Source organism: Poecilia mexicana, unplaced genomic scaffold (genome assembly GCF_051168715.1).
Source record: "Poecilia mexicana isolate PSO_F unplaced genomic scaffold, ASM5116871v1 scaffold_17, whole genome shotgun sequence".
Taxonomy (NCBI): domain Eukaryota; kingdom Metazoa; phylum Chordata; class Actinopteri; order Cyprinodontiformes; family Poeciliidae; genus Poecilia; species Poecilia mexicana.
Window position 1 is genome coordinate 15,597,072 of NW_028263386.1, and position 11,129 is coordinate 15,608,200.

Consider the following 11,129-nt stretch of genomic DNA (forward strand, 5'->3'; position numbering starts at 1 on the left):
TGGGATCTGTTCAAACGACGACAAAGGCAGCTTCTAAAGATCCCTGCAGCTGGACACAGGGCTCCCAACTTTGCAGTAAAGCACATTGTAATTACCATCTTAACACCAGTCGCCGTTGGCGCCTCGTTCGGCTCTAGAGCGGCCGACTCTGTAAGGACGACATAGAGAGTCCGTTTCATCATCCGAACATCTTCTGCTGCTGTATGTGAGTTTACAGTGCATGACTAATGAGGGCCCTAGTTGCAAAATTTACAGGCTATTGTACAGAGCGCACACACACACACACACAAACACTGACAAACGCTCCTCGGTGTGTGGTCTGTGGGTATTTAACGTCTCTTTATAAGAGTACGTTCAATCCAGCCTGAGCTCTAAAGGAGCAGTTTAACCGCTGTACAAAGCCTGAAAAGCTGTGTGAATACTGCTGATGGATTTCTTTTAGCTTCAACTCTTTTTTTTTTTTTTTTTTATCATTTGTGAATTGGCTGCAGGAGGCATGGGCCAGTATGAGATTTTCCTTCTTTTTTTTTTCCCTGAGTAAAAAAAAATACATTGGTTTTAACAATGTGAAGAGAAACATTTTCACACAATAATTCATAACATTGTCTAAATGTGTTTACAACCATTAATCCTGCTGCTGCAACCCATGCAGACAGTTCACTGAGGTTATAAAAGTCGGTGTTATTTAGATGTTTGTGCATAAACTGAAGAATAAACCCCCGCTGAATTTAATAACAGTTTTCAAGAACTATTATGGAAACCAAGTCTTGACATCTTTTTTTTTTTCTTTTTTCCTAAGACCAACACTGAAAAACTAACAAACTGATTAATTATTCAGGCTGTCTGCTCAGGTCGCCATTCTGCTTTACTGCTAGCTAACAAAAATTCGACTCTGTCAGCTGTAGATTCGAAACAGCATTACCTTAACGGAAGTGATACCACCCAAAGACTTTTTATGTTTATAACAACTGAAAAAAGTCAGCTGAATTCGTCTTTTATTGGTAACTTGACAAATCAGAATGTGCGAATGATATTTTCTTATTCTTAAATGGGTTTTTTTACTAAAGAAAGCTTTCAGAAAATGAGAGTATTATATAGGACAAAAAAAAGGAGTAACATTTTCAATTGTAGAAATGTCATCCTAATAAAAAGTAAGTCCATGCAGTGCATGCACTCAGTGTTTCCGTGATTCCTCCTTTTGCGTGGAAAACTGCAGTAAATGGAGGCAATCGGCCTGTCCTACTGCTGTGGCGTTAAGACACCCAGGTGGCTTTAATAGCAGACTTCAGGTCATCTACGTCGGGTCTGGTGTCTCTCATCTTCCTTCTGACAATTCCCTAAGGGGTTTTGTTTGCTGGCCAATCAAGCACAATAACACCATGACCACTAAGGCAGCTATTGCTACTTTTGGCATTGTGGGCAGGCATTGTGCCAAGCCCTGCTGAAAAGTAAACATCAGCATCTTTATAAAGCTCATCAGCAAGTGTGAAGCATGAAGTGCTTCAGGATTCCCTGATATCTGAACTGCACACAGGCAAACTTCTTCCTTGCACTCCGGTTTCCATTAACATACTGTAAAGCAAGCAGAAACGGCATTTGGTGACTTACCCTTCTTCTTGTTACCGAGCCTGTCAGTGAGTGTCCGTTCATTCAGCAATCTCCCCTGCAGTTGTGGAGGCCAAAACAACGTTTCTGTACAAGTTCTTAACTGTAACATTTAAATCATTTCATTAGCTGTAAGTGATATCTGTTCAAATTCACACAAAGCTGTATTTCCTGGATCTAAAGGAGATATTAAGTTATACTTTTTGAATAGAATTGGGGAAATTGACTTTTTAAATGCCATTTTATGTTATTGCCACACACCCATAAGGGAGGGAAATGTTTAGTAGACCTTCCTCTGAGCAGCTGAACACGAGTGTGCAGCAACAGGTGGGGTTGGGTGGTGCATGACTCTATAAGCCATAGAGCTGGAGAAAAACAAGCATTCCTGCATTTTCTCTGACGTCTTATTAAAAAAAAAAAATTCAAATCTTGAGAATGATGAGATGTGAAATTATCACAGGTTTGTGACATTTGAAAAGTCTTGGTCTACCTTTATACCGGTTACTGGCCCATGCCTAAGCTGCAGCAAACCAGATTTGTTTTGTTTTTTCCCCTCTGTTTGTGCAATAAATGTCTATCACTTTTTGAGTGCATATGGAACATTCAGTAATGCTTGCATTATAAGGTAATGTATAAGGAATTAATAGTAGAGAGCATCTGAGCTAATTTGCAGCGTATCTAGTTAAGCAATAAGTCTGTAGTATCTCCCTTTATATGACACTGGCCTGTATATGCTTTGTACATACAGAAATACACAGATGAGGAAAATCTACATGCTGATGTACATAGGAGGATTGTGCATTTTGAACTCAACTACCATTGTTATTTTTCAGAGAACACCAAATTGTTTTTGTACATGAATGAATAAATTTAAAGAGAAAAAAATGTGCAAAACCAAAACTGAGAATTTGATTCCTTTTTTTTTATTCCCTAATATGTTTTGCCTTCACCAAGACTGAAAAAATAAAGAACCACAAGGAATGATCTTGTTTCAAAAATTATATTTATATACTGTATGCAGAACACTCGTGCTTTCCATATCAAACCCATATGACACAGGACGAGCTGGAAAATAAACCACACTACAAAACATCCATAGAAAAAACAAAAACAACAAATGAACAGCACATGACTTCACAAAAATATACAAAACTCAGTTTGAACAACAGCTTTACATCCTGATTAAACTCTCCGACACGTGTACTGTTTACGGCAGCGATAACCTGTGGGAGGAGATCAGTAGAAGGCCTGGAGGGGTGACGGATGAAAGGCTTCCGGAGGAGGAGAGGCGGCGGGAAGAGGGGAGGAGGAGATGAGAGGAGGTTCACAATGTCATCGGACTAGATCTATGTCGTATCGGAATCAACATCGACTCAGAAAGACATAAACATGGACGATACATCACATCAAATACTCCTTTTCCTCCTTCTTCTCCTCCTCCTCCTCCTCCTCCTCTGCCTCCTCCCGCTCCTCCTCTTCATCGAAAGACGCCACTCCGGAAGACCCCCGGTCGGAGAAGAAGCCTCTGGGGCTGCAGTGCCACACCCGCACCTCGTGAAACACGCTGCCCTCCTCCTCCTCGTCTTCCTCGTCCTCCTCTCCGGGGGACTCGGAGTGAGAGGTGGAGTAGCAGGAGTCGAACCTGCTGCTCCGGTTCCGGGGCCGCCACTCCGGCTTGCTGTGGATGCAAACCTCGCCGCGCTGCTCCTGCAGGGGAGTCAGCTGCTCCACCAGACCGTGCAGCTGCTCTTCCTCTTCCTCCAGGAATGGACAAATGCAGTCGCCGCGCGAAGAGGGTGAGCCGCTCTGTAGGTCGTCATCAGTCAGAGGCCTGTCTTGGAAAGGGCCGCCGCTGCTGACGGAGCCTACGGGACGAACAGACTGTGGCACCTCGACGTCTTGCGTCTCAGGCTGGCACGGCGCTCCGCTGATTGGTTCGGACATGGCTGCGTCTGAGAGAGGAGCAGACAGTCAGAACCTCTGGACATGAGTGAAATGAATTATGGGGGAAGAAAACGGGAGGGTGAGTGCCTCGTCAGCGGTGATGAACGAAAACAGCGAGGGTCATGAAAGACGAGGATGAAGATGGATACCTGGATTCTCTGTGGATAAGCTGCAAGTCTGTCCGTTGGCGTGGGATTCTTCATCATTGAAGTCTTCCTCGTCCTCCTCGTCATCGTCTAGCGACGCCCAGGCACGCAGCTTGGCCTCGGCAATTGCAAACTGCTCGGCCACTCCTAGCAGGAAAACGGGTTTCGCTTAGTTAGACGTTGTGAGCACAACGCCACCAAGGATCATCAGGTCACGACTCCTCTGGGTTCAAATCCAATTAAAGCTTCCTGCGTTTCCGAGAGGATTACGAAATCTGTTGATGTCTGACAACGAGTCTTTTACATCAGTTTGGACCCACTTCTCTTTGCGAAATTGGTCAATTATAGGATTCATTCATTCACAAACCAAGGGCCGCTACTTTTAACTTTAAAACAATCCAGATTGCTCCATAAAACAACTAGTCTAACGTGTAAGGTTACGGCTGAGCGAGGAAACAGAATAACCTGAACCATAATTTCTTTCTTTTTTCCTGGTAATGTGTTGCTTCTACATGTAGGTCCTAAATCTAATAAAGAGGGTAGAAAATGTCTTTAAAAAATGCTTAAAGTCTGATATGAATAAGGAATTGCAAAAGTACCCTTTTATTTATCTTTACACATTTTAGTTCGAATCAAGGGCAACATCAACATTTATCGTTCTTATACATTTAATCAGAGGAGTTCATGGTTATGGCTTCAAAAATATCAATACATTCTGTTTGAAATTCCCCCTCAGTTGCCTCTGAAGTGGCTCAGACGCAGTCAGCTGCCCGTAAGAGGGAAAACAATAACTGTCCCGGCTTTCTGTTTGAAGCGCCTCACGGTGAGGCAACCTTTTGGCATTTTGCTGCGTTAATTAGGCTTTCAAGACGAAGAGACTTCATAATGCGCGTGATGTACGCCGGGCTCCGTCTGCTCCCTGCTTTCCTCCCCCTCACATTATCTCCTCATCAAGCTGCAGCGATGTCACCAGCGCCAGAAAGGATGAGTCACGGCAAAAAAAAAAAAAAAAAAAAAAAGCGCTGCTGTACGGTCGGTGGGCAGTGAAGTGTTCTGAGAGTGTGTCTAATAGGGCCACCATCTGCCGCCAAGACAAACCGGTGGCCGGCGGCTGGGCGGGGCCTTCAGGGTGGAGACAGAGGAGTTTTGAAGGGATTAGTCTCATGACAGCAGGTGGACGCCGATGCTGTAGTTAAACCATGCTAAGTAAAATATCCACATGTTTACCCAAACAGACATGTGACTGTAACTAGCAGTGATCCTAACTGTGAAAACTGGACTTAAATTGTAAACGTTTCTGCAGGGGGTGAGGTGGGGGGTCGGGGAACGAGAAAGGATGAAAAAAGGGGTGAATACCTGCAGCAAACCGAGCCTCCTTCTCCCCTTCGGTCAGACGGCAATAAGAGTTGAACTGGGAGTGAGTGCCTGGTGGAGGACCCGTCGGCTTCGGCCAGCCTTTCCACTCTATGAGGTGGGCGACCCGGCCCTGGGCCAGGGAGGTGGGCTTCGTCACATGGTCCCTCACCGCCTGAGAGATGCCTGGGTCCAACGGAGGTGTAAAGGTCGCGACGGCCTTTCTTTAAATTTGCAATTTGAGAACAGCTATTTTTTTTTTTTTTTGGAAGATTCGGCTTACCATTCAACGAGGATCTGGCGAGCGCTGCAAATTCATGGATGCCGACTGTTTTCCTGGAGTCTGCCGGAGATTTCCCCGACTTTGGAATCATTTCACTCTCTTCAAATTTCACCTGCAAAGAACAAACATGACATTTCATCAAAGCGTGCCACGAGTTCTTCACAGTTGTGCATGAAATTCAGCAGCCGTTTCATCTTCCTACAAAACAGCTTACATCCCCCAGCATACCCACTTCTGCAGATTTTATGATCCGGCGTATGAATAATATAAACACCTGGAGAGAGAGAAAAAAAAAAACTTCAGTGTGAAGTTCTCCTACCTCTTCCACTCTTTGCCTCTCCATTCTTTCGCTACTCCTGATGCTCGGCGTCATTGCGGACACGCAGAGGTGGTTTCAGGGCGCCGTAAAACCCACACAACTAAACACCACCGCTCCGCTTTGCTGGTTTAAACCACCAGTCAGACAAACAGACAGCAATGCCCTAAATTTGCTGCACAGATGCTGCTAAAGCCACAGTAAGCCGGTGAAACCCGGTTCGAGTGGTCAGAGGGCTGGGGCAGCAGTCTCCATTTGACTGAGGAGACATATGGCGCGAGGGTAAAGCGGTTCCAGCCGAGCGCGCTTACCGCAAGAGCTGCTGATTGAAACCGATACTGCCACCTAATGAACTCCGTGCCCTCAAAAGGCAAACTCACATGACCAACTGGATCAGTTGGACAAGACGGATTCAAAACATGTCCCCGTAGTCCGTTCCTGTTTCTGGGACTTTTTAACAAGCAAGAGACGCGTGGCCCGAGCAAACATGCATGACTTAACAGACACTGTTAAGCAGATTGGCTCCTAAAGCAGCTAAGAAGGAAAATCTTCCCGGCGGTGGTAAAAAGGCTTACACTGAAGTCAAGCATGACAGGAAATGCGAGCAAACAAGGCAAGGCGGGGAACTCGGGGAGGAAGTGACATGAAGGTGGAAACTGTTTCTGCAGCTCAGGTGACAAATCAACGCTCCCCAGAGGAGAGCTTCAGCCTGGAAAACACACCCGTGAGATGACACTCGTGTGCTGAACGCTGACAAACACAACAGGGGGGGTGTGGAGCTCCGAAAGGCTCCCTCCTGAGATTCAAACGCACAGATTTCAGCACTGTGGGCAGCGCGACGCTTCAGTGGGGATTGTTGTAGGTCACATAAAATTAAGCTGCATTTGCATTGCATTTGTATGCTTCCCACATATTTCTTTGGATTTACCTTTACTTATTTCAGTTATTTGCAAAAAAAAAAAAAAGAATAAAAAAGAAGCAACCCCGTCAAACAAATCGGAAACGTAGACTGTAGAAGTGTTCATTTCAACTTCACCCTTTTTTCTAAGCAGCTACTGTCTCCTACGTATTGACAGAACAAAGAAAATGTACTTTTGCCAGCTTGAAATGTATATAGTTTCCTTTTAACACATTCAAATAATGATAAATAAACAACATAACTATTAAAAAAAACTATGGACCAGGCTTTTCTTGGTTTTATCAACGCATGTGTTGTGTTTGATGTTTTTGTTTTCAAGAAAGTTGAATTCTTTTGGTTTGGCATAAATGGAATAGACACGTAAATAAGAAAAAAAAAACATCCACATTTCTCAGTATTTGGTCTAAAGACCACGATAAGAGTCAAGCTCAGATTGGCCAAGTTTAAATACGTTTGAAATCTACACACAAAAACATATTTATAGAGCATAGTTTGATTTTTAAATTTCTCAAATGAATCACACAAATGAACCCCTTTAAGTAGTAAATATTTATTTTACACATAATTGAGATGTGTGTGCTTTTATGAACGTACAATTGCCTTTCAGCTCATATTCATTGTGCCCTGATTTGGACTCGGTCTTAGTCCTTTTCGTCAACAAAATAAAAACATATTCTTTTTTTTTTTACCCCAGGGTAATTTGTGCCAATAAGGAAGGTTTTTGTAAAAACAACAATTTAAAGAAATGAAAGCAATTTCAGTGGGGCAGTCTGAAATATTCATTTTATTTGTGAACATTAATTCTGTCATATTTTATGAGTTTTATTTATATATTTTTACCATGTTTGATTGAAGATTGTGTGTTTTATTTTATGTAGAATGATGTAAATTTGTTACATTTTCACTTGTTGAGGAAACCTTTCCAACCAGAACATTAAAGTGAGTGTTTTATTATGAGTGTTTTATTATTAAAAATGTGAAATAAAAAGAACCATTAGTGTTTGCTTTATCTGTCTCCTAATTCTAAAAACCTAGCACTCCCTGCTTTCTAATCGTTACCTTTAAAATCACAAATAACAAACAGAACAAAGATTGGTAAACAGCTACTTGTGTACTTGAGAATTTGAATACAAGGTCCTTTTGCGGTTTGGTTTTAGAGCAACCTGTATGTGTGACTTGCTTTAATCCTTTAATCCCACCGGCCCAGCAAACCAATCAGGTCTTCTGAGAAACGTTTCTGTTTGTACGGAAAGTTAAAATTAATCATGTTATTATTGTCACCTGAGAGCCAACCAGACTGGTGATGTTCTTAAAAAGCAAATGAAAGAATGTACTTCTTTTTTTTTTAAATTACATTTTTAATTTAATGCCAAAAATATACATATTTATAAATGATCTTTATAGCAGCATATTACATTTCAACACAAAAGAAATTGACCTTTTATTATTAATATGAACTCATTAGACTTGCACTGAATTTAAAATGTCTTCCCGTTTAAAGAGTGCAGCTATTTTTATCAACATTTTTTTGTGATGGTTGAGTGCAAGCTCCTTGTTTTAATGGCGTTGAGTAGAAAAGCAACCAGTCAGGTTTATTAGGAATAGATGAGAGCAACCAGAGAGACAGAATCGCTCAGTCAGATTGACAGTTCTGACTCCCGCAGTTCAAAGCGCATTTTTCTTATTCCATAAGACATAAGAAGTGCAGCGATATTAACGAGACAAACTGTGAGAACTTGCTTCTCAACAGGCTGTTGTGAGGGCAGACTTATTTATTTAAAGCTTGCAGCTGCAGACATCGTCTCCTTTAATGACCTTTAAAGTGACAAAGCAGAGTAGCCTATGTTACACGTAGAGCTCATTTGTATAATTGAAACACTTAAGTTCAAAAAGTCTGGAGGGTTTAGAAACCAGCGTTCAATAAATAAGATTTTCCACTTTCTGTCATGAGCAGTGAGCCAGATTGCTGGGGCATGTACCTGTATAATATGATGGCATGTATGGTAACGCCTTGCTTAGACTGGCCATGTACCCCACAGTGGTTGCAGTTGCTCAAAAAGTTATGCTAGGCCAATACTGGAGAACAAGCAATTACCATAATGGCAACACAACTATCAGTGTAAGCTATACAAGTAATATAAGGTAAGATAAGGTCATTTTTTCTGAAGAAAAGCTGATTTATTGAATTTTTCAGGTGTCAAAGCTCACAGACCAAATTCTGACACCTTCAGCTCATATATGCGATTGTCAGTGAAGCATGGAACTAAGTCTAGTAATAAATCCATCAATGGGTCTTCCATGTGCAAGACCAGGCTGGTGTTACTAGCGAGGTGAGAAAGTGACGATGTCCTTTTTTTTTTTCTTTTTAACTATTACTAAAGCAAAAGCAGTCAAAAGTTTTAAAATTAAAACGTATACAACTTGTCTGTAACGTTCTCCAACGTGAGCCTAAATAAAAACTGAACTCAGGTGAAACATTAACACTGTCGGTTGTTTCAAATTTATTTTTGAAACTCAAGTTTGTTGTTTGTTTGTTGTTTGTTTTTCAAACAGCTTCAGTTTTGTAAATGGACATCTACACATCACCTCACCCCACCACCCCCCCTCAAATAAGCATCAATGGACTTTGACCTGGAGAGACACAGAGATGTGAAGAAGCAACAAGCCAGCATCAGTAACAGAGACTATAGCAGAGTTCCTTCTGTGGTGGCGTCTGGGCATCACTCTGTTCTGTCCTCCAGAAAGGCAGACAGGAAGTTAGCTGATCGACTATTGCAACCATCAAATTGTACTGTGTATGTTTGGGTCCAAAGAACCATAAATGAGGGATCCGTCATCTTCTTAAATCCGGCCCTGCACTTGATTTTAATTAAACGTTATTGAATGATGAAAAAAAAGTATGTGAAAATCAATGTTGTTTTTTTGTTTTTTGTTTTTTGCTGGGGGAAAAATCAAAGAAAACATTTCACACCTGCACAATATATTCATGCTGTGGAGTCTCTTTTGAATCCTCCCACTGCAGGTTGCCAGCTCTTTGCGTCTGATAAATGGAGCTAATTAAAGCCAAACAAACCAGATTTGTGGCAGTGGCTGCAGCTAAGACGCTTAGGTCTCCTGGATCATTTCTCCCTACCGATCTTAAACATACAGGATCTCTAAGACAACAGCTGTTTCGTCTGGCACCTCTGGACACTGTGATCTTGACTTATGTGACCAACAAGTGGGAGGGTGAAGTCGCTCTGCCCGCAGCTCTGTGTGAATGAAGCGAGGCTGCAGTGCAGAAGCCACACTTGTTGGGGTGTTTTTTTGTTTTTGTTTTTTTTTTTTCTCTGGAAATGGTGCATTCAAGCAGCAGAAACGATACGCTCACAGCTGAATTACGCACCAATCCGCCATTGATGAGCGCAAGTCTGCAGCCTTCAATTATGACCGAGTGGGAATTAAAAAGGAGATAGAGGGGGGTAGAGGTAGAGAGAGAGTGGCGCCAATGGAAATAGCAGCCGATGTGTTGAAGCCTCTGAAGTCTCAATCTGCATACCAATAGCTTTGTACCTGCACCAGATAAACAACCCCTGCTTCTCATTCCCATCACAGTCGCTCTCCTCGTGTCTTTCTCTCGGCCACCTACCTGGAAGTCGGACCGCGGCTCATGGTTTTTGCGCTTAATTGTCTCCCAATCCGATCAACAGATGATACCGCGGGGTTCGGAGGGGTTTGTCCTCCAAGCTGCGGGGCTCTGCGGCTGAGCGGCGACGCTACAGTGACGGCCGAAACATCCCCGTAACTCCGGGCTCACGAGCTGCGCTTCGTCTCCTACTCACGCGCACCATTTGTCGGCGTGTATATGGGTTACATATAGGCTGAAGGCTGTCCAAATGTCTCCCGACGGCGAGCGTCATCAAAGCAAGGCGGTGTCGTCTCTTCACCGCCCCCCCATCGTCTCTCCTCTCCACTCTTCTCTGTGCTGCCAAGAAGATCCAGCAACCTGCAGATTCAGTCCAAGAATCACTACAACACACTGCTGGTTAGTCGTTTCATCAGAGGGCTTCAGACATTTGCAGTCGCACAGTAAACAACTAAAAAAAAAAATAAAAAAATAAAAAAGCATGCAGGGTGTAGCAACTCTATGGAAAATTACTGACACCAGAAAGGTAAATAAGTTATAAACATTGGCTCTTTTTGAATGAGCATTTGTGCAAAGACTTCCAAAAAGAAAGAAAGAAAAAAAAATGTAACAGAGCATATGGAAACATTTGATCTTTCTTGCTCACCAGAGCTTATCTAGTAATGCCTGATAAGCTTAAAATAAACGATGATTCATGCTTGGAGGTGGGATCCTTGAAAGGGTCATTTGAGACACATGGGTCAATCTACAAAAAACAAACAAAACAAAACAAAAGGTGGAAACCCGTGGACTTTTCTTTTCCAAGCTTACAAATTTCACGTAATGGTGTTATTCTACATTTTGGGTATCATGACACAGAAGTCTTTTCCTTATTGCAATAGCTTAAAAGAAATGCTCCACTCTTAACTTTTCCAATTGTTCAAAAATAAACTGTACAT

At 42.5% G+C, this 11,129-nt stretch overlaps 1 protein-coding gene across 2 annotated transcripts; it reads right to left on the bottom strand.

The window, feature by feature from the left end:
* Positions 1-2,589: 2,589 nt before the first annotated feature.
* Positions 2,590-10,633, bottom strand: fam131aa (family with sequence similarity 131 member Aa). 2 transcript variants are annotated; one of them, XM_014972536.2, is made up of 5 exons: positions 10,195-10,633; positions 5,332-5,443; positions 5,052-5,234; positions 3,699-3,842; positions 2,590-3,557 (listed from the first exon to the last, which is right to left on the bottom strand). In XM_014972536.2, exons 2-5 carry the CDS (start codon positions 5,420-5,422, stop codon positions 3,007-3,009), a joined length of 969 nt encoding a protein of 322 aa, XP_014828022.2. In that variant the 5' UTR covers positions 5,423-5,443; positions 10,195-10,633; the 3' UTR covers positions 2,590-3,006. The 2 variants fall into 2 exon arrangements, with proteins under 2 accessions (XP_014828022.2, XP_014828021.2); XM_014972535.2 differs by lacking the exon at positions 10,195-10,633 and adding an exon at positions 5,651-7,172.
* Positions 10,634-11,129: the final 496 nt, after the last annotated feature.

Bases quoted from the DNA above. Each gene is read 5' to 3' on its own strand.
- fam131aa (XM_014972535.2), bottom strand. From the start codon at position 5,704: ATGACGCCGAGCATCAGGAGTAGCGAAAGAATGGAGAGGCAAAGAGTG. The intron at 5,235-5,331 runs GTAAGCCGAATC...CGTTGGACCCAG, and splicing joins CGCCAGATCCTCGTTGAATG to GCATCTCTCAGGCGGTGAGG. The intron at 3,843-5,051 runs GTATTCACCCCT...TTTTCCTGCTAG, and splicing joins GGAGGCTCGGTTTGCTGCAG to GAGTGGCCGAGCAGTTTGCA.